Source organism: Candoia aspera, chromosome 3 (genome assembly GCF_035149785.1).
Source record: "Candoia aspera isolate rCanAsp1 chromosome 3, rCanAsp1.hap2, whole genome shotgun sequence".
NCBI lineage: Eukaryota > Metazoa > Chordata > Lepidosauria > Squamata > Boidae > Candoia > Candoia aspera.
Window position 1 is genome coordinate 34,508,653 of NC_086155.1, and position 24,142 is coordinate 34,532,794.

At 37.5% G+C, this 24,142-nt stretch overlaps 1 protein-coding gene across 2 annotated transcripts in view; it reads right to left on the minus strand.

Moving 5' to 3' along the window:
* CEPT1 (choline/ethanolamine phosphotransferase 1) overlaps nt 1–24,142 on the minus strand; it is a 42,285-nt gene that overhangs the window by 5,671 nt on the left and 12,472 nt on the right. For both annotated transcript variants that reach the window (XM_063297339.1, XM_063297340.1), the window contains exons 4-6: nt 19,833–19,974; nt 9,722–9,806; nt 580–711 (exon numbers count right to left, since the gene is read on the minus strand). In XM_063297339.1, coding sequence (XP_063153409.1) covers nt 580–711; nt 9,722–9,806; nt 19,833–19,974 — 359 coding nt within the window. The remainder of the gene's footprint in view (nt 1–579; nt 712–9,721; nt 9,807–19,832; nt 19,975–24,142) is intronic.

Sequence of the window (24,142 nt, forward strand, 5' to 3'; positions counted from 1 at the left end):
TAGATACTGCATATTCTTTCCTTTTACTAGTAATGTAGTGGAAGATCTTGCTAATTAGCCTTCAAAAATTCTAAAATAAGACAATATTTTATTTTAAATCATATAGAATCAGATTGAATAGAGTCATTTTCCTTCAGGTCCCATCTGTCAAGAGCTAGGAAGTGAGTATTTTTTGTTACTGCCCCTATGTTTTGGAACTTCCTGGCCACAGAAGTCTGGTCTACCTCTTCCCTCCTGGGCTTGCAGTTCTAGCTTTTCCATCTAACTCAGGAGGAAGGCATGCTGTGAATGTTGGAATGCTTTGTATTTTTTTTTTATCTGATGCTGTTGAGAATTTATTATTTTGGTGAGTTTATTTTTATTGAAGGTTTTCTGATAGCCGCTATGAGCCTCTGGAAACGTGCAGATGAGGAAGGAAGGAAGGAAGGAAGGAAGGAAGGAAGGAAGGAAGGAAGGAAGGAAGGAAGGAAGGAAGGAAGGAAGGAAGGAAGGAAGGAAGGAAGGAAGGATTATACAGGAGAAAGAATAGGAGAATACTGTATATTAAAAATACAAAACAACAACAACAACAAAACTTACTGCTATGGTTGATCCATTTTTGCCAACTCCACCTGTGAAGATCACACCAAAGTAGTTTGTACAAGAGAATATGGTTCCTGCTACTGTACAAACAGCTGGAAGTATTTTCATTTCAATGTTTAACACTGGAATCTTAACAAGAAAGAGAAAATATTAAAACAGTTTAAATATTTCAAGTTAATTTTATTTTAGATTTCAAATGAACTCAAAACATTCCACTTTTCTAAATATGAAACTAGGAACTTTCTGGAATAAAGGGGATAAAGAAAATTTCTGTACACATAAAATCTTGTATCGGTGATGACTGAAATGACAAAGACCTATATGTGACAATTTATTTCCTGAGAGAAAGCAAATAATAGCTGAACAGAAGGACTGGGCTTCCGGTGGGAATGACGAACTAAACGGCTGTGCCCGCGGGTTCAGCAGGCAAAGCTGACAACACGGTAACTTTTTTCGGGCTCAGTCAGGCTTTCCTGAAGCCCAGAAATGTTTTCTGGATCAAGGAGAATACCTGGAATCATCCCATCTGTCCTCTGGATGGCTGCTTGCAGCCAGAAGACTACAAACAGCATTTCACATTCGACTGGTAAGAGCCAGCTGGGAGGTGGGGATTTCATCATTTTCCAAGCTGTAGCCATAAGGGGACATGAAGACCGACCACCCCATTTCTAAATCACCAATTTGTATATTTTTAAAGTATATGTACCCCAAGAGAGGCTTTCTACAGCGAGGTTCTCTTGGTGGTGAACATTATTTTGGGGATTACTTTAAAAAAAATATTTTTTTTAAGTTTTGGATTTCATTTTCCTTCCAAATATAAAGGAGGATTGAGAGTAAACAATTGTCTTCCTGTTATTATTTCTGAATTAAATTTGAAGATATTAGCATTTTCCTACATGTTGAATTGACTGATTTGAATCTTCAGCTTTCTGTTTTCACTTTCCCTTGAGAACTGTCTGCTATTCTCACTCTCACTTTATGTAAACACACTTTGGAATTCTTGCATATCTTCAGCTTTTGCTGGCTAAGCTCCCAGGGGGCACCATAATCTACTGTGTGAGACATGGAAGATTTCAAACAGATTCTTTCTGACTTCCACCAAGATTTTAAACAAATTTCTTCTCACTTCTATCAAGCTTTTATGCAAGATATCCAGGACTTGTGGAAAATATTAGATCTAAAATGTGCCATCAAGTTGGGGATGTGGTGGATGAAATTGAGGAATTTAAGAGCGATAGAAAGGTCTTTTTTAAGAGTGAGATTAGGATTTTTATCGAGATGCTGGATGAAGATTGGATAGTGGAGTTGGAGAAGGGAGAGAGTGATCTGCAAGCCATAAGTAAAATTGATCTCCTGGTGGAATGCCATGAAAAGAACCTGGAATCTTTGAGGGGGGCAGCTGGGCTGTTTGATTCTTTCAAGAGAAAAGCTCGGTGTCCATCGTGGGGATATGGAACTGCTTTGGTTTATTTTGAAGTGGGATAAGGGTTGAAGAATGTTTATCTGGTTTCCTTTAAGGATTTATGATATTTGCTTTTAAAGATTTGGATTTACTGTTTTGAATTGGCTTTGTTTTTTGGGTTTATTAAGATTAAAATTATTAAAACTGTGGTATTAGGGTTAAAGAATGTTTATCTGGTTTGCTTTAAGAATTTGATTGATGTTATTTGCTTTTAAAGATATGGAATTACTGTTTTGAATTGTCTTTGTTTTTTGGGTTTATTAAGATTAAAATTATTAAAACTGTGGTATTATTAAGTATAATAGCAGACAACTTATGTGCTTTTTAATTTGATTCTTGTTATAGTAGACAGAAATGTATAGAATAGTAGTAGGAAGGGAATAATTAAATAGGTTATCTTTTGGAGGGGAGAAAGATGTTTAGGAGGTTTATATGAACTTTTGTTTTCTTTATTTTAATATAAGGGGGAGGAGTAACCGTACTGAGTGATTTTCATTATGTGTTAAAGTGGAATGATTTATAGAAATAATGTGGTGTTTTGGTTTAATATAGAGTAAGAGATTATGGAAAATTTTTGTATATCCTTGCTATTAAAAGTCAGAAGCCATATCTTTTTGTAAATTTGAATTTTTTTTCTCTTGTGTTCCTGCACCTTTTTAGTTTTTTTTCCTTTCTTTGTAATTTTTTTGTTTTTCTGTAGTTTTTATTCTTCTCTTGAAACTTAATAAAATTCACTATAATTAAAAAAAAAAAGAAGGACCAAAGATTTGGATTCCTATTTTGGCATAATCAGAAACCAAGATTCAATTAAGTTATACTAGATATTATCTTCAGCAAAGGATCGTTACCTTGTCGTGGTGCTGGAGCTTGAGCACCTCAATGATGCCATGAGCTAAACCATGAAGGGCCACCCAAGACGGGAAGGTCATGACAGAGAGGTCAGACCAAATGCGATCCCTGGGGAAGGTAATGGCAACCCACCCCAGTATTCTTGCCGTGAAAACTAAATGGATCAGTACAACCAGAGATATGTCGGTATACCATCGGAAGATGAGACCCCCAGGTCGGAAGATGGTCAAAATGCTACTGGGGAGGAACAGAGGATGAGCTCAACTAGCCCCAGACGTGATGACGCAGCTAGCTCAAAGCCGAAAGGACGGCTAGCGGCCGACGGTGCTGGTGGTGAACGGCGAATCCGATGTTCTAAGGATCAACACACCATTGGAACCTGGAATGTAAGATCTATGAGCCAGGGCAAATTGGATGTGGTTATTGGTGAGATGTCAAGATTAAAGATAGACATCCTGGGCGTCAGTGAACTGAAATGGACTGGAATGGGCCACTTCACATCAAATGACCACCAGATCTACTACTGTGGACAAGAGGACCACAGAAGAAATGGAGTAGCCTTCATAATTAATAGTAAAGTGGCTAAAGCAGTGCTTGGATACAACCCAAAAAACGACAGAATGATCTCAATTCGAATTCAGGGCAAGCCATCTAACATCACAGTGATCCAAATATACGCCCCAACCACAAATGCTGAAGAAGTGAAGTAGAGCAGTTCTATGAGGATCTGCAGCACCTACTGGACAACACGCCTAAAAGAGATGTTATTTTCATCACAGGAGACTGGAATGCTAAGGTGGGCAGTCAAATGACACCTCGAATTACAGGTAAGTATGGCCTGTGAGAACAAAATGAAGCAGGACATAGGCTGATAGAATTTTGCCAAGACAACTCACTCTGCATAACAAACACTCTCTTCCAACAACCTAAGAGACGGCTTTATACATGCACTTCACCAGATGGACAACACCGAAATCAGATTGATTACATCCTTTGCAGCCAAAGGTGGCGGACATCTGTACAGTCGGTAAAAACAAGGCCTGGAGCTGACTGTAGTTCAGATCACGAACTTCTTCTTGCACAATTTAGGATCAGACTAAAGAGATTACGGAAGACCCACAGATCAGCTAGATATGAGCTCACTAATATTCCTAAGGAATATGCAGTGGAGGTGAGGAATCGATTTAAGGGACTGGACTTAGTAGATAGGGTCCCAGAAGAATTATGGACAGAAGTTGGCAGCATTGTTCAGGAGGAGGCAACAAAATACATCCCAAAGAAAGAGAAAACCAAGAAGGCAAAATGGCTGTCTGCTGAGACACTAGAAGTAGCCCAAGAAAGAAGGAAAGCAAAAGGCAACAGTGATAGGGGGAGATATGCCCAATTAAATGCAAAATTCCAGAGGTTAGCCAGAAGAGATAAGGAAGTATTTTTAAACAAGCAATGCGCGGAAGTGGAAGAAGACAATAGAATAGGAAGGACAAGAGACCTCTTCCAGAAAATTAGAAACATTGGAGGTAAATTCCAGGCAAAAATGCGTATGATCAAAAACAAAGATGGCAAGGACCTAACAGAAGCAGAAGAGATCAAGAAAAGGTGGCAAGAATATACAGAAGACCTGTATAGGAAGGATAACAATATCGGCGCTAGCTTTGACGGTGTGGTCAGTGAGCTAGAGCCAGACATCCTAAAGAGTGAGGTTGAGTGGGCCTTAAGAAGCATTGCTAATAACAAGGCAGCAGGAGACGACGGCATCCCAGCTGAACTGTTCAAAATCTTGCAAGATGATGCTGTCAAGGTAATGCATGCTATATGCCAGCAAATTTGGAAAACACAAGAATGGCCATCAGATTGGAAAAAATCAACTTATATCCCCATACCAAAAAAGGGAAACACTAAAGAATGTTCAAACTATCGAACAGTGGCACTCATTTCACATGCCAGTAAGGTAATGCTCAAGATCCTGCAAGGTAGACTTCAGCAATTCATGGAGCGAGAATTGCCAGATGTACAAGCTGGGTTTAGAAAAGGCAGAGGAACTAGGGACCAAATTGCCAATATCCGCTGGATAATGGAAAAAGCCAGGGAGTTTCAGAAAAACATCTATTTCTGTTTTATTGACTATTCTAAAGCCTTTGATTGTGTGGACCATAACAAATTGTGGCAAGTTCTTAGCGGTATGGGGATACCAAGTCATCTTGTATGCCTCCTGAAGAATCTGTATAACGACCAAGTAGCAACAGTAAGAACAGACCACGGAACAACGGACTGGTTTAAGATTGGGAAAGGAGTACGGCAGGGCTGTATCCTCTCACCCTACCTATTCAACTTGTATGCAGAACACATCATGCGACAAGCTGGCCTTGAGGAATCCAAGGCTGGAGTTAAAATCTCTGGAAGAAACATTAACAATCTCAGATATGCAGATGATACCACTTTGATGGCTGAAAGTGAAGAGGAACTGAGGAGCCTTATGATGAAGGTGAAAGAAGAAAGTACAAAAGCTGGCTTGCAGCTAAACCTCAAAAAAACCAAGATTATGGCAACCAGCTTGATTGATAACTGGCAAATAGAGGGAGAAAATGTAGAAGCAGTGAAAGACTTTGTATTCCTAGGTGCAAAGATTACTGCAGATGCTGACTGCAGTCAGGAAATCAGAAGACGCTTAATCCTTGGGAGAAGAGCAATGACCAATCTCGATAAAATAGTTAAGAGCAGAGACATCACACTGACAACAAAGGCCCGCATAGTTAAAGCAATGGTGTTCCCTGTAGTAACATATGGCTGCGAGAGCTGGACCATAAGGAAGGCTGAGCGAAGGAAGATCGATGCTTTTGAACTGTGGTGTTGGAGGAAAATTCTGAGAGTACCTTGGACTGCAAGAAGATCAAACCAGTCCATCCTCCAGGAAATCAAGCCAGACTGCTCACTTGAGGGAATGATATTAAAGGCAAAACTGAAATACTTTGGCCACATAATGAGAAGACAGGACACCCTGGAGAAGATGCTGATGCTAGGGAGAGTGGAAGGCGAAAGGAAGAGGGGCCGACCAAGGGCAAGATGGATGGATGATATTCTAGAGGTGACGGACTCGTCCCTGGGGGAGCTGGGGGTGTTGACGACCGACAGGAAGCTCTGGCGTGGGCTGGTCCATGAAGTCACGAAGAGTCGGAAGCGACTAAACGAATAAACAACAAGATATTATCTTTGAGGTAAGAAATGGTATAATGAAAATAACTGATTGCGTATGTTTGGGAAGGAAAGCTGGTTGAAAATCACAGACGAATGAAGAAAAGACCTTTGGATAGACTCCAAAATTCTATGCCACAAACAAAGAAATAAAGAAAAAATAAGAATGTGAGACTGCATGGGAATGCACAATGGATCATTTTGCAGTACTCTGAACAGAACCAAACAGATGGTCCTGAGAAGTTTAGAGTATTAGCAAAAGGATGGAGTGCTAGCACTCGTTCCCAGTATAGCACTTGATAGTCAGAGCTACACTACTTGTGAACAATTTCTTTTTTTAGATTTTTATCCTGCCTTTTTTTTTTAATATACAACTCAAGGCGGCAACATACCAATATTCCTTCCTCCTCCTATTTTCCCCACAACATCCCAGTGAGGTAAATTGGGCTGAGAAAGCGTGACTGGCCCAAAGTCACCCAGCCGGTTTTTCATGCCTAAGATGGAACTCAGTCTCCTGGTTTCTAGGCCAACACTTTAACCACTACAGCTCTATGGAATTTCAGACCAATCTAAGATAATTGAACCTATGCTCTTCTTTATAGGTTAAATAATGTCATGTGAAGAAGTGTTTCCATTTCTCAATTATAAACATAATTTTCAAATAACCAAACTACAGGCAGATGACCTGCTGTACTTATTCTACAGTATCATTCTGAACATTAGTCTCAGATGTGAATTGAAAACTAGTGATGAATATTTGACTACTTTCCCCCTTACATTGTCATTCTATACATGCCTACTCAGAAGTAAATACCATGGCGTTCATTGGGGTGTGTATAGGATTATGTATATAGATAAGGGTGTACAGGATTGCAACATTTATTTCCAAAAAATAGAGCAATTGTAGTCATCATGCTTAAAACAGCTGCAATCCTTTTGTGTCCCTCTCTCCCTGTCAAAAGGGAAATAGGATTTTGGGGCTCGAGATACTTTTTTCAAACTGCATAAAATGTCAATATTATATATTTCATGCAAGCTGTTTATGTATTTTTGGGGATGGCTGGTACCTTAAGAGTGCTCCTCCCACGTATGGACTGTATTAGACCCTCCTGCCACTTGGATTTTATTCTTATTTTATTTTTATGTTTATCTATTACAGGTAATTATATATTCATATATTGTATTTATATTTTATACTTGTTGTTTTAATTGACTATTTTATTGTAAGCCGCCCAGAGTTCCTCCAATGGGAGGAGATGGGTGGGGATAAATTTAATAAATAAATAAATATTTTTGTTTAAGAAATCTACATATTAACATGGAGATGTCAGCCCTGTCCTTAATTTACAGTATTCATGGTCTAAAACCAGCCTGAGTGTAACTGTATATAGTAGTGTATTGCTAGTCTATTATCCAACTTTCTAATTATGGCAAAATAATATTTGTTCCATGAATTTAGTAAGTTTTCTCATGAAACAGATAGCTATTTTTAAATTATAGAACGTTATATAATTATATAACAGCATCCATTTTCCTTAAAAAGATTGGTGAGAAGCAACATAATTACTTCTTCCCCATAATGCTGTAAGCATTTATGCAATTACTCATTTGGTTTTTAGAGAGTGCAGACTTTTTATTACTTGTACAGAATCACACAGATGTTAAGATTAAAAAACTGAAGGGAGGCCACAGCAATATATTTTATTTTTATTTTATATCCATATTGTGTATTTGTACTTATATTTTATACATTATTTATGCTTTTATTATTTTTAACTTTTCAGCTTTATTGTAAACCGCCCAGAGTCCCTCTTCTGGGGGGAGATGGGCAGTGGCAAAATTTGAAAAATAAATAAATAAAATATATATTGTAAACTTCTTTTGGAATATTCTAGGGCTACACTGGCATAGAAATGTAGTAAATAAGACTGCTATCCTCATTCTCTCTGCCTCATTGCATTTGTTTCTGTTTCACTTTGTGGACAGAATACTGCAACAGTACCATTAGAACTAGCATCGTGAAACTATCATGAAAACATAAAGCAATATAGAAAGAAAAGTAGAATGTTTGAGTATATATACTTATCTATTTATCTATCTATCTTTACCAAATGAGCCTTTTTACCCAGTGTAAAAACAAGTGAAAGTAGCTAAAGCTACCAAATGAAAAGATACTGTTTTAAATGAGCACTTACTCAAGTTTTAAAATAATTTGTTTTATTTTACTTTTACTGTAAAATATATTTTGTATGATCCACCAATTATTTATTATTTTTAAATATTTAAATAACTTACAAACTTATGACACAAACAATTGTTATAGATTAGGTACAAAAAAGCCAAAAAAGTAGAATTACTCAAATGTGCTCAAGCATCTATGGCAGCCAAATTATCTTGCTAATTATTTCTTTACAAGATGTCATGAAATTTAAGCACCGTAGTTTAAATTGCATTTATAGTTCAAAACTTACAGTACATACAGTAGATTTATGGTAAAGACGTACAGTAGTAGATCTATGCATGCCAACTGGAGGTTCTTTGCAAGCTGTCCCGCTGAATCCATTGCTCAGTTTTCAGAAAGCCATGTCTCTCAAAGGTTTGGCATGGGCACTTTGAGGCTCTTTCCCTCCAAAGACTGGGGAAGAGCCTCAAACATTGCCTCAACATTCAGAGCAGCAAGTTTGGAAAGGCGCTATGGAAGGATGTACATAACATTCCATGCACAAACTGTTCCATGAACAGAACAGCTGGTTTCAGGTGCTCCATGCTTGAACCAAATGTACATGTTTCAAGTATTTTTATCTTTATATGGAACAAAATGGACCTTTTTTGCTTTAGTTACAAACCAAAATGTGATTGGCTGGGGCACAAGTATTTGGGAGTGGAGTTAAGAAAAAGCCAAGAACATTAGTGGTGGCTGAGGAGTGGAAGGACAGGTGGTAGAGATTGAGGGTGAGCAGGCTGGTAGGATATGTCTCACTGAAGGCTGCTATAAAGAGGAGTGAAACGGGGGGCAGCCCTTGCCACACTCCCCCATTAAACACCCAGGGATCTCTCCAGATTTTGATTCACCTAATATCTGGAGCAAACAAAATGTTCTAGTTTTGTTTCTGCTCAACCATGGCTGACTGAAGTGGTTCAGCAGAACTTCCAGAATGTGATGACTTGTTCTGGGTTAGGAAGAAAACGTATTTTCCATTTCTTGGGTACTCCAAGCACTGTGCAAAGCATCCCTCCAAATGATGCATAGCTTTACCAGTATACTGCTTTTCAATCTAAGCATCTTCAGTCTACTAATTTGTGCCTCTGAACCATCAAATGCATTAATAATTTGTTCAGATGACAGTCAAAATTATTTCTTGTGGAAGAGCTTTTGGCTGAATGATAGCACTTTATGCTAAGAACTGTTGAAATATTTGCAAAATGGTATCAAAATATAATTTAAGAAATTAGACATTTATTCCATTGGAAATGTTAAGATCTTCCCAACAAAAAAGAATAATCTAAATATATAAGGGAATTAATTTCTCTAGAATAATAGATTAAAAGAAATTATACATACACACACACACACAGTGTGTGTGTGTGTGTGCGTAGAGAGAGAGAGAGAAAGAGAGAGAGAGAGATGGACAAAATTACCATAGTTTGCCAAAATGTAGGTCCTCCAATCGCTGCCAGTAAATGCATGATTATTATGAAGACTTGAACCTCAGTCACATCAATTCTGATTAGGTACAAAAAAGCCAAAAAACCAGAATTACTCAAAGCAATTTTAAATAATTTTGCAGGCACAGCAGCTCTTGTTTATCATGCACAAGGTAAAATAAAGAATGAATAAATGGAACAAGGAAAAAAATGAAAATTAAAGTGAAATATTTTTTTAAAAATATAACTATAATGTAGCTCATTAGCTTCACGGTACAGAGCTATTTATTTTTATATAGTTGATTTATAGTATGTTCTTTTTTATTCAGTCAGAGCACTCAAGACCACAACTCTTAATTGCCATAGAGCACATAGTTGGTAAATATGAAGAGAACCAGCAATGTTTTAAATTTCTACAACAGTCAGTTACTGACTGGAGAGTCAAGCTGGTTTTAAAATGTAAACATGACTTTCTCATTCCATTGGATGATTGGTTGCAAGAGAAACTTTCAGAATTTTCCTTCCCACCAATACTGTGGCAGTATAGGAGTGCAGCTAGGAATATTGGAAATTTTTATTTCTTTCAAACAATAACAAGCAATTGCAGAAACGTAAACCTTGCCCACCAGTAAAAAGAATTTAGATAGCAAGCTTTTAAGAAAAATAATGGACTTCAACTAACTTTCTTCTTTCTGTGGTTCAATTCACAAAGATCTGAAACTAGATACTGCTGATTTCAGCAAACTGACTCATGGCACTTTAAATAAACAGATTATGCTAAGCCAAGATTTGTCTATGTAAACCTGTAAGTAATCACAATTTAAAACCATAGTTTTAAGTTGGTGTATGAATAATCATTTGTTTTAAAGCAGCTTTAACACAGTTATGTTTGAACCCATATTCTTGGTTTATTCTTAGTTTGTGTGTTCTGTGCAAGCCTCTTCCTCAAAGATGTACAATTTTTGGCCTCTGGAAGCTGCCCTTCAAACATAGGTAGAATCAGGATAAAGAAACAGGTAAAAATAGGATAAAAACTAAATTCAATTTTATTTAATGTACATTAAATACATTAATTAAACAGTTAACCTGAATACAGTTAACTTCCACAGATACATAATATGATCTTAAATTACAATTTATTGACAACTTTTGAAGCAAGTCTGGGTGTATACCAAAAATTTGGAGCTGTATGCAGCCCAGGGCCACAAATGCCCACCCGTGTGCTTGCCCATCCATAGAAATTGAAGGCAAGGGGAGCTATAAAAGCATCACTCTTAAGGCTAATTTGTGCTTTCTTATTTTTTATCCCAAACATGTCATTCTTCCGGGCTACCATCCTCCTTCCATGCCCAACATCTTCCTGAGCATAAGGCAAAGATAAGGCTTTGATCTGCAAATGCCAAACCACATTTCTTCCCACCAACAAAACTTATTTCTCAGAAGGGAAACAAGTGACGTTTAGAAAAACATATGTGGTACAGATAAAATGCACATCTTACATACACAAACAAAAAGACACCTTTTACTTTTTATAATGATTCAAGCCCCCCGAGTTCAACTGCACAGGAAAATACTATTTTACTTAACATGAATTTAGACCATTTCATATGTAAACAATGGAAAGGAAATATTTAAATGTGCAGTTAATAATTTCTGAAAAATGTATTTGATACCTGGCCATTGTTGTTGTTTATTCGTTTAGTCGCTTCCGACTCTTCGTGACTTCATGGACCAGCCCACGCCAGAGCTTCCTGTCGGTCGTCAACACCCCCAGCTCCCCCAGGGACGAGTCCGTCACCTCTAGAATATCATCCATCCATCTTGCCCTTGGTCGGCCCCTCTTCCTTTTGCCTTCCACTCTCCCTAGCATCAGCATCTTCTCCAGGGTGTCCTGTCTTCTCATTATGTGGCCAAAGTATTTCAGTTTTGCCTTTAATATCATTCCCTCAAGTGAGCAGTCTGGCTTGATTTCCTGGAGGATGGACTGGTTTGATCTTCTTGCAGTCCAAGGCACTCTCAGAATTTTCCTCCAACACCACAGTTCAAAAGCATCTATCTTCCTTCGCTCAGCCTTCCTTATGGTCCAGCTCTCACAGCCATATGTTACTACAGGGAACACCATTGCTTTAACTATGCGGGCCTTTGTTGTCAGTGTGATGTCTCTGCTCTTAACTATTTTATCGAGATTTGTCATTGCTCTTCTTCCAAGGATTAAGCGTCTTCTGATTTCCTGACTGCAGTCAGCATCTGCAGTAATCTTTGCACCTAGGAATACAAAGTCTTTCACTGCTTCTACGTTTTCTCCCTCTATTTGCCAGTTATCAATCAAGCTGGTTGCCATAATCTTGGTTTTTTTGAGGTTTAGCTGCAAGCCAGCTTTTGCACTTTCTTCTTTCACCTTCATCATAAGGCTCCTCAGTTCCTCTTCACTTTCAGCCATCAAAGTGGTATCATCTGCATATCTGAGATTGTTAATGTTTCTTCCAGAGATTTTAACTCCAGCCTTGGATTCCTCAAGGCCAGCTTGTCGCATGATGTGTTCTGCATACAAGTTGAATAGGTAGGGTGAGAGTATACAGCCCTGCCGTACTCCTTTCCCAATCTTAAACCAGTCTGTTGTTCCGTGGTCTGTTCTTACTGTTGCCACTTGGTCGTTATACAGATTCTTCAGGAGGCATACAAGATGACTTGGTATCCCCATACCACTAAGAACTTGCCACAATTTGTTATGGTCCACACAGTCAAAGGCTTTAGAATAGTCAATAAAACAAATAGATGTTTTTCTGAAACTCCCTGGCTTTTTCCATTATCCAGCGGATATTGGCAATTTGGTCTCTAGTTCCTCTGCCTTTTCTAAACCCAGCTTGTACATCTGGCAATTCTCGCTCCATGAACCGCTGAAGTCTACCTTGCAGGATCTTGAGCATTACCTTACTGGCATGTGAAATGAGTGCCACTGTTTGATAGTTTGAACATTCTTTAGTGTTTCCCTTTTTTGGTATGGGGATATAAGTTGATTTTTTCCAATCTGATGGCCATTCTTGTGTTTTCCAAATTTGCTGGCATATAGCATGCATTACCTTGACAGCATCATCTTGCAAGATTTTGAACAGTTCAGCTGGGATGCCGTCGTCTCCTGTTGCCTTGTTATTAGCAATGCTTCTTAAGGCCCACTCAACCTCACTCTTCAGGATGTCTGGCTCTAGCTCACTGACCACACCGTCAAAGCTATCCCCGATATTGTTATCCTTCCTATACAGGTCTTCTGTATATTCTTGCCACCTTTTCTTGATCTCTTCTTCTTCTGTTAGGTCCTTGCCATCTTTGTTTTTGATCATACCCATTTTTGCCTGGAATTTACCTCCAATGTTTCTAATTTTCTGGAAGAGGTCTCTTGTCCTTCCTATTCTATTGTCTTCTTCCGCTTCTGCGCATTGCTTGTTTAAAAATAATTCCTTATCTCTTCTGGCTAACCTCTGGAATTTTGCATTTAATTGGGCATATCTCCCCCTATCACTGTTGCCTTTTGCTTTCCTTCTTTCTTGGGCTACTTCTAGTCTCTCAGCAGACAGCCATTTTGCCTTCTTGGTTTTCTCTTTCTTTGGGATGTATTTTGTTGCCGCCTCCTGAACAATGCTGCCAACTTCTGTCCAGAGTTCTTCCGGGACCCTATCTACTAAGTCCAGTCCCTTAAATCTATTCTTCACCTCCACTGCATATTCCTTAGGAATATTAGTGAGCTCATATCTAGCTGATCTGTGGGTCTTCCCTAATCTCTTTAGTCTGATCCTAAATTGTGCAAGAAGGAGTTTGTGATCTGAACTACAGTCAGCTCCAGGTCTTGTTTTTACCGACTGTACAGATGTACAGACTGTACCTGGCCATTAGTAGCACAATATCTATTATACGATAGGTAATATGAGTTCTCTGGGAATTACCCATTAATATCCAATTATTGTTTCAAAAAGCTCAAATAGAAACATGAGTCATGGCAAGAATTCTTACATATTCACATATATTCATACTTCAAACATGAGGACAGGTACATAGATCCATACATCAAAAGCAAAGACATAGAACACATCAATCCATATGCCAAAGCCATAGAACTAGATTAAGCAATCTTGCATAAATCACACATTAGTCAAAAAGAAAAACTTGAGCATTCACATTTATAAATGCAGTGAAATAACTTTTCTTACTATAAATAGAGCAAATTGAGCTGATACATTGTCAACTCTTGATTTTTGAAACACTATGTATAAAGCAAAAAGGTTAGTATGTTTAAATATTCCTAATTAATGCATTAAACCATTCGTGCAAAAATTACTAGGCAGCATTTCAGTTTTGAAGCAAGAGGGTCCCTCTGCATGGAAGAATCCCTCTCCGATAATGGTAGTTTTGGAAGTTGGAACTTATTAACCATAAATGTGGCACATGGTTAGTAGAAATCTCTCCTGGCAAATGTGAAGCCTGCCACTGATATTTGGAGACTTGGGAGTTTAGAAAGTGAATCCCACCATCTCTTTTTGACAAAGTCTCAATAGCAAATAGGTGATTTCAATTTTATTTTTTAACTCCGGCAAGCTGTGGCTCCAGTTTGACTCATATCACTACATAAAAACAAGTCAGCCATTAAAAAACACATGAGGGGGGGAACAACTTATGCTAGTACATAATTCTGCTCTTCTGAATTCTACAAGAATACATGAGCAGTAGCAGCAGAAATCCTACCTTAATGTAGCCAAAAAAACCCAAAACACCCACTTTTATTTCCCCTCAATTTATACACCAAATATATGAGTGGATTTTTGCTTTTGGTACCTGGGTAACAACCACAATGTTTCCAAACCTTAGAATGGTGGCTGAGATATTGTTCAGTCAAAGAATACTTTCATGTCCAAACTGGCAACAGATACCCATTGGACATCATGTACATGCAGCAAATATTATCATGTAATATTTACTAAATATTTTATCTGTTAAATTGTTTTATTTAATGTCAAGTCTAGATTATATTTGTAACTTGTTTTGGGGCCTTTTGGCTGTAAAATAAATTAATTATACACACACACACACACACAGAGCAGGGAGAGATCTTTGCTTGGGGACATTTTTCTGATATAAGAAATAGTGACTAGTAATGAAATACTAAATATATAATGGAATTTGTTTTAAATATGACTGTGTACATGAAATTGATTTAGGGCCACATGGATGCAAGGGTTGTGGGGAGGAGAGATACATATTTCCCCTTAAACTTAGATAGCATAGTGGTGTTTTCATTTTGTCTCCGTTTGGGTATCATCTTTCCTTGTTCATTTTAAATGTTCTATAAACTGTGTTTGCTATTTTAATACACTGTTATCTTCGACATAATTATTGAATCTGGACTCTCTTCTGGCTGCATATGTCTCCAGATAGACTCGGATTGATGATTTGCAACTTTATGTGATAACTGCCTATTCAGCTTACCATTAAATCCAATTCATACGTGATTAAGTAAAAATCTCTTTAATGGAGTGTAGTGTGCAGTACAGTGAAAAAGTTGCGAACAGAAGTCCCTGCCCTTTCCCCAAGTTAAACAGCCCAATGAACTCAACCCCCTCCCCCTTCTTCGGTATGCAGCCCCCCTTTTCGTGCCAGTCCGTTCAGTTCTGTGCAGATGTCTGCAACAGCTCTGCTGGTTGACCTTGGATGCCAGACATAGTCCAAACAAGATGCTTTCACACTCCTGGCTTGTCCCCCTCCCACTTCTACTGACTCGCAAATCTCAACACGTGTTGACTCCATTCATGCATGCGAGTAGGATCAGATGTTCTGGGAATGTTTGATCTGGGAGCACGACACAGTGCCATATTCTGTATATTTCATCCTAGGCACCTAATTTATCCAAGTCCATATTTGCCAATTATTTTAAAATCTGGCAAGATAAAGAAATCTAACTCTAACCCTAAATGTCCTATAGAATGGGGCCATAGAATTTGAGAAAAACATTTAAGATGTTATTGATTTCACTAGTTATTACGTTTTATAAAGTTTTCAAACTACAATATTCCCAGCTCCAATTGCATTTCAGTTATGGACTGACTAGTTGGCCTTAGGCAAACTGCTTTCAGCATTTGACATTTTCTCCACCTCCAAGTACAGTGTGATGATACTATTATCACCAAAATTAAATACAGTTGTAAACTTATATAACTCATATATCCTAATTATTATTATCACAAACATCTGATAATTAAAACAGTCTTATGTTTTTGACTTGTCAGCTCTGGCAATTTATTCTATATCAGCAGTGTTCAGGACTAGACAAAAATTACACCTGAATTAATATTAATGTAATGTAATTAATACAGTATTATGCATTTAATAATTTCCCCTTTCTGACATATTAACATTAATGCTTTGGCTACTTTTGGAGCTACAAAAGATTTGGGGAATCTCATGCAGGCCTATTAACACAACTAAAAGGTTAAATGCTTTTTCCTGGTATTTCATAAAGGGAAGTTGGATGACAGAATTTTGACTCAGAAGAAAATTATTTGTTATACATCTTAGAAAGGAGACTGTAGAATCATTCCTAAGCGGGAGGGCAAGGAACTGCAAAAGATGAGTGAGAATACACAATTTATATTTGTATGACTATAAATACACCCACTCCTAATTTTGTGACCGAGTTCTGTTCGAACGAATGGGCCATTAAACAAAATGGTTGCTAAGTGAACCACGTGACTGAAATAGAGAGTGAGAGACACTGCAAAGAACATTGGTTGTTGCTATCTCATTTAGATGAAGTTCTCTCATACAGCTACGCCAGTGTTACTCTCACTCCAGTGTGCGTTGTCAGGTGCACAAAATTTGGTCATAAATGTGCATACGGGTCGCAAAATGAATTTTTTATTACTCTCGTATTTGCAAATGGTCACTAACCGAGGTAGTTGCTAACCGCTGAGTGGGTGTATTCTTCCAAATAGCGATCCACACAATTCTTTTTTCTGGTGGGAAAGGTTTCTAGCAAAAGAAGAATGGCTCCAGCAAAATTAATCCTAAGTGTATATAAAGAGCTGCTTCCACAGTCTGGCATTCTTTTCTTGAAGAGATGAAGTCAGTTCTGTATGTTTTACAACAACCAATAAGAAAACACCCATGTTTCAAAACAAAGCTATTTTTTTTTAAGAACAAGGGGAGAAGGGGAGCTTTGTAATCTGACTGAATCCTTGTCTTCTATTCAGACATTATAAATATCTTATATTGAAACAAATATCTGGAAAATATCATTAGTAAAACAATTGCCTTTTTTTCAAATTTTAGTGTGCATGACAAAAAGGAGCTGCCTCCATAGAATTTACATCATGGCTTCCTGGGCAAAACCAATTTTTATCAGTTACCGTATCATTCCAAAATTCAGATCTGAGAGTTCCTGTTAGAAAGTGAATAATTATAATACAGAGTTCAGACTCAGTAACATCAAATCTAGGAGTGAGGAAAAAAATTCAAAACACTTTGAGAGATTTTTAGTTTGAAAGTTCCATGACTGCAATTTTTTACTCATACCTGAGGAAATTGATTCAAAATCATAGGAAATTTTTAAAAGTTACAAGGTTAAAATTACAAAGAAAGGAAAACAGCAATTGTAAGGGATGCAATGCCCATCACCTGAAATCCATGGCAAAATTCCTGAGGGTCATGAATTGCAATCAGTATTTTAAAAGACGGAGACCAGAAATAATTGGAAAGCAATATATAATTCCTTAACAGTAACTAAACAAATCTCACACAAATCCAGTTTACATTTTGAAGGCAACATTACATTAGCCTCATGTAAATCCTTTAGGTAATCTATAGCAGTAGTTCCAAATTTCGGTTACAAAAACCACTAAGAGATCAGAAAGGATCATTCACCTCTATGAATGAATGAAAAAGATAATTTTCATTTTAACTTCCCTATTATCACCATCTCTGATACAATCATGTAAAATCATACCAGAACAGGAAATTTAGGTTCTCTAGATAGGTTATAAAGCACTTTGAAATGGAATGTTATGTATTTTAATGGCAACATTTTAGTTTTATCATTTTATTATTTTATAAAAATAGCACATTTTACACTCATGTGGCCTGAACATGTGTCTAAAATAAAAGCATGCACTCATGAAAAGATATAAAGTTTTAGTCACATCAGATTCTTTAAATATTTGTTCTAGACCTCATTTTTCAATAAACCACAAGATGAATCTATGAAGATATTTTACATAATTTATAGTTATTAGTATGTATTTATACAATGAAGTTGTGAAACTTTCATAATCTTGCTGTCTCTTAATTCAGTGAAGAAGCAATTCAGTGAAGAAGCATAGGATACATTCCAGCACCTATGTTTAATATCTAATTCTAATATTTAATGTTTTTGAAAAAATGAATTTCAAACAGAGAAAATGTATTGGTCACAGTAAATATAAAGACAGATTTACTTTCCCTCAGAACTCAAACCTCACATGAAATCAATTAGTTTATTGCTTCAGAAAAAGAAGAGGATCAGGAAAAAGGCCATGCATTTGAATATGCCTACTGTACTTCATAACATTTCTTTTAAATTCTTAAAAGTTGCTCAAAATAAATTTAAATTGGCTGTCATTTTGTAATTATTTCAGTTTTCCTAAAAAGATTTAGAAAATGTAAAATGTGAGGCCTGTTATAAGACTGACCTCAACATTTTATTAAAACTGTTTAACCAATGCAGCTCCAAAGGAAAGGATCTTTGATTAAGCAGTTGGCATCAGGCATCGTGACTACCACACTTGCTTATACTGTTAATGCTAAAATACATCTTTTGGCTTAAATTTGGGTTCAAAAAATTCGAAACTTAAGATATGCTTCAGCAAACAGATTGTTCTCTCAGCACTTTACATCACACTTGAATATTTGTTTTTAAAAATATTTGAATTTTGAATTGTCTTAATTTTTTAATAGAAACAATATCTGGAAAAAATTCATCTTTCTTGCTTTAAATATTTTTACAACACTGAGCTATGATGCTGTCAGAGAAGAGCCCACTGGGGTTCTATTAAGAGTCTGACCAGATGAAACATTCCAAGATGTACCACGGCTATACTGTCCAGAGGATGCATGGAGAGGATTGTATGTTGCAATCTGCTGCGTGTACATGCTTGGGACCAAAGAATTATGTCCCTGTCAATCTGGTAAGTGTGATGAATTCATCAGTGAGCCTGGCACAGGACCTTTGCTATACAGTCGTTGCTGTGGTCGCTGTGGCTGCCCAGCTCTATTCGGGCTACTATATGTGAGCCTTCCTGGCTGGGCCATAGCAGCAGTGAGAGGATTGCTACGCAGGCGTCTGTGAGTCTTGCCCTAGTGCCAAGCCCAGAAGGGAAGGCCCTGCTTTCCCCACCGGAAGAAAGTAAACTAGGCCATGCAGGCACACTCCTACACTGAACTGTAGCTCATTTGATTTAATCCTTTTCTTAATTTTTATTTTAGATTGCATCAGTATATGAAAGCACATAAATGCAAACATTAAATGAAAACCATGGCAGAAAAATGTGTAAGTTCTTGTGACAAGAAATAAGTGCTTTGGATTGCCTATATGAACTGCTGTTGGTGCAAATACAATTCTGTTCTCTCAGTATTCTGTATCTGAATAATTTCCCCAAACATTTCGCTATTGTAATTGCAGTGTTACAGCTGTATTAGTATTATTATTGTATTTCATACTAAAAACAATTATTCTATCATATTTGTTAGTACTAACCATTGTTTCATATTCAATTTACTGAAATAATGAATAAAACCGGTCAATGGAATCCTATGGCACTAAATAACTCCTTATCAGCACAATCTATTTTTATCATTCTATACCATGGAATACCTGATTTATAATTTCTGTGACTGAAAAATTACCAGCTGTATTATAGCTGATGGAATGAGAGATCAAATTAATGCATTCTCTTTTGGCTATGGCTACACTGTTTCAGGATACATTTCAGAGCACAAATTACAGCTATAAAAATACATGCTTTTTAACTTAAGGACTTGAACATAAAATCTATGATAGCAAAATATTTCTCTCAGCTACTTTACTTACATGCCAAAGCGCAATGTTCCAGAGACATATGTCTGCCAGTGTGCGCAGTAAAACATGAAAGTCCCAGCAAAACAGCAGAAGAACATCCAGTCAGGATTTGTCCCCAGTTGCACAGCGATACACGTTCCCAAAACCACAAAGACTGAAGATAAAATAAATTAAAATTAGTATCAATTACAGATTTTAAAATTAAGATGTAGAAAAGGCACATATATTCACTAGTGGATCATTATGGCTGTTCAATAACTTCTAATATGTAAATTGTCCTCTCTCTCTCTCTCACTATGTTTCTGATGGATTTTGGAAAATATAGTAAGATTCACAACAAACATTTGCTTCAAAAGGCATACAGAGTTGCCTCCAGTTTTTGTAAGTGCTATCAATTTCATTTTACACTTGTGCAAGAATGAAAATAAGACTTCCACAAATGGTAAATGTTTTGTACTAGCAGAATGTGACCATGAATAAACAGAAAAAGTATTCAGTACATGGCAACAAACTTCAGAACTCTTAATTATATTAGAGAAAATACTAGATTCTCAGTTTCATCTGAATTCACTCGTTTATTAGTTTGAAAATAAATTTAAAATTTCATCAAATTTGAAACTATCTGATTTAGACTATCACCTTAAAGCATGTTTTGGGGAGCAGTTTGGTGTAGTGGTTAAGGTGCTGGCCTAGAAACCAAGAGACTCTGACTTCTAGGCCTCTCTTAGGCATAAAAGCCGGCTGGGTGACTTTGGGCCAGTCACACTCTCTCAGCCCAACCCACCTCACAGGGTTGCTGTTGTGGGGAAAATAAGAGGTAGGAATATTAGGTATGTTTGCTGGAGAGAGAGAGGGGGGGGGGGAAGAGAGAGAGAGATTTAAAAAAGGGCAGGATTAAAATCTAACAATAATAATGAATTTAATGGGTTTTCTTTTCAGACATGCATAATATTCTACCATAAGCAATATCTGACCATTTACAGGCAACCTAATTTCAACATCTGCCATTGTTATCCTAGATCCAGCACTATGCAAAGCTCTGAAGGATTAAGTCTGAAGAGTAATCAAGTTTCCAAAGCAGTTTGAGGTGAATGAGGTGCCTTTATACTGCTTAGGAGATTTAAAGATGTTATGGATTTACTATGCTTTCTGGCTATAGAAGTACTATGCAGCTTTCCTTCCATATGGCCAAAGCTGTGGGGGAGGGGTGGAGACTGAATGGACCTTCTGATAGTAATGTGAATAGCTAACGAATAAGCCATGCCAACTCCAGAGCCTGCCATTCCAGAAAAACAAGTGGTCAGGGAGTCTAGGACCTTTGTTCTTTAGTAAGAATTTATTTTTAATCATTGTTTGAAAGCTTTTTTAAAAAAAAAGTCTGTATTAATTCAATATATTTTCTCTATAGATTTGCTGTTGGACAACCCTCAGCTCTGCTGTCTTTAGCTCATTAGGGACACAGGGCAATATAGCAAAAATTTATTGTAGTGAAATCCTTGAAGCTATCTGTCTAAACTTTGCAGGGTTAATATTTCTAAATGGTCTACCATCCCTGCCATTTTATTCCAGTCAGTCAAAAAGTAAGGTAGCTGCAAGAGTTTAGATCCTTCCCATTATAATGCATGATTCTTCTTAAAATCAAATTGGTTCAGATCAACCCTAGTTTCAAACATCTTATTTGAACTGAACCGTGTCTCCTTTGAATCTCAATACTGAATGAGAACTTTCTTGATTTGCATTTCCCACTTGATAATTCTATAAGCATAATGGGAAATATGGAAAGTCTGACTACAAATAGTCCTCACTTAACAACTGGTTGCTTAATGACCATTCAAAGTTACAACAGCTGTCGTTAAATGCCATGCCATCCCCCCCTCCCCCTGCATTTTAAGCACTCAGCAACTGATTCACATTTACAACCAGTTGCCAAGTGCCCCGCAATCATGTGATCGCCATCTGCGATCTTCTCTGCCGGCTTCCCCAGAAAGTCAACAGGGAAGCTGGCAGGGAAGGTTGCAAGCAGAGGGGAGAGGAAGCCCTTTGTGGGGCTGCAAGAATGAAGCTCAAATCCTGCTCTGCTTTGTTCCTGCAGCCCCACCAAGCATTTCTCCTCTGTGCATGGTGGGAAGGAGAAACCCGTTGTGGAAGAGCAGGAACAAAGCTCAAATCCTGAAGATTACTGCTTTGTTCCTGCAGCCCCACCAAGGATTTCTCATCCATGCACGGAGGGGAGCTGAAATCCTTCAGCAGGCAGCTCTTTCGTTCCATCCGCTTAATGACCCGGGAGATCATCACAACTACAACTGGGAATGCTGGGATTGTGGTCACTGAGTGAAGTAGTCATGTGGGATTCTTGCTTAACGACCAATTCACTCAATGACCAAGATTCCAGTCCCATTTGTGGTAATTAATCAAGGACTACCTGACTGATGATAATGCAAGTTTCTTTGTCTCATTTTTACAATTCAGCTACATGGATGAGATTCCAAATAGAGAAAAAAACAAGGATTAGATCACACAGTGGTTGTACTACTCTTGGAAACAGCCATACATCGTTTTCTATAACAAGCTACAAAGAAATATTTTGGCCCATATTTTTCTATTATGCACCAATAGGTAAGGTACAACCTAGTCATTGGCAGCAAGCACTCTAAAAGGCTGTTGATATGCAGTTGTTTTCAAGTGTTGTGCATCCCCCTTGGAGTACTTTAAAAATAAATATTCACAAGAATTGTTATGACCTTGCAGCAGTTTTGCTGGTTGTGTTATTAAATGTTAATGTCTACTAAAAGCACAACCAAAAAACAAACACCAACTCAGTTTGACAAGAGATCATGGAAAGGCTGGACAAATTAGTAAATGTACAGTACCATAAAATATAGCAACTATAATAGCAATATAATTTGTTGTAATCTATTCATAGCCAAACAGCCACCTGTGCTGCAACAGCCACAACATCTTAGTACAATATACGTATAAAGGCCTCTACCTATTTCTTTGCTATCATAGTACAGTACAGCAAAGCATACAATTAAGTTGGGCAGAAGATCAATTACTAAAGCAATGTTCCAACAGGATGATTTTAGAGTATGCTTTGCGGTTTGGGTATAAGCACTTTTTGTAAACATTTTACTCTATTTGGTTTTGCGTGTGTGTGACTTTGAGTCAATCTTGACTCCTGGTGATTGCCTGTACAAATCCACGGTTTTCTTGGAAACATTTTCAGAAATGATTTGCCATTGCCTTCATCCTAGGGCTGAGAGTGAGTGACTGGCCCAAAATCACCCAGTTGGATTTGTGCCTAAAGCAGGACTAGAACTCACAGTCTCCTGGTGCCTTTAACCACTATACCAAATTGGCTCTGATGACTTTATTTAGTAGGGATTGCTTAATAATGTGGCAAGAGAAGGTAAATAATCTTTAGTAAGAGTTTATTCTCCACCATATTTAACTCCTGGCCTCTTCTGAACAGTGCATCATGTTTCAATGTTCAGGTCAGTCTGATGTCTAACAACAATGACAAAATGGTCCCAATAGAAAAACTGTGTCCTTAAAGAGTTCATGCACCTTCTTCATGGTCTAGCACATGAATACAGGTATACTATGAAGGTTGCTTTGGGGAAAATGCAATGAACTGTTTTGTTCCTGAGTTACAGGGCATAGTTTGGAGATGCTTCTGAGGTCTGGGGACAAACAGTCTTTAGTTTATCTGATCAGAACTAGACATAAATAGAGCAAAGGCAACTCTGTCTCAGTCTGCATGGACACATGTACATATTCATATGCACGCGCGCACACACAAAAGCAAACTGTATAACAAGCTCCCCTCTTCCAAAACTCATATGATTTATCTTCAATCTTGGTTCAGCAGAAAAAAAACTCCCTGGGTTATGCCATAAGGCTCCAGGGCTGAATTTTCTGGGGCATAAGAACATGTTTTATATGTTCCCATGATTACACAGAAAAATGATAAAATAGGTAGAGAGCCACTGAAAGCACATGTTCTGCAAGTGTTATGGTTTTGGTTCAGCTGTACTTTCTCCTCACAGAATCTTAGAAATGGCTTAAAGTTTTAAGGAAAGTTTTAAGGAAATTTAAATATTCAGAAGTATTTCAAGCACTTTAGTCTTAAACTAAGACCTAACTACTTAGTATGAATTTAAAAAGATAAGGATGCCCTTGTGTTGAGCTTGACTCCTGATGGGTACATAGTTTGTCACTGCCTTATTCCAGGATGATTTTGTGACTCTCCAAATAGCCTATAGCCCTAGTTTTTCATGGCAGTCTCTATGCAAGCACTAGCTAGTCCCAACTGTGCTTAG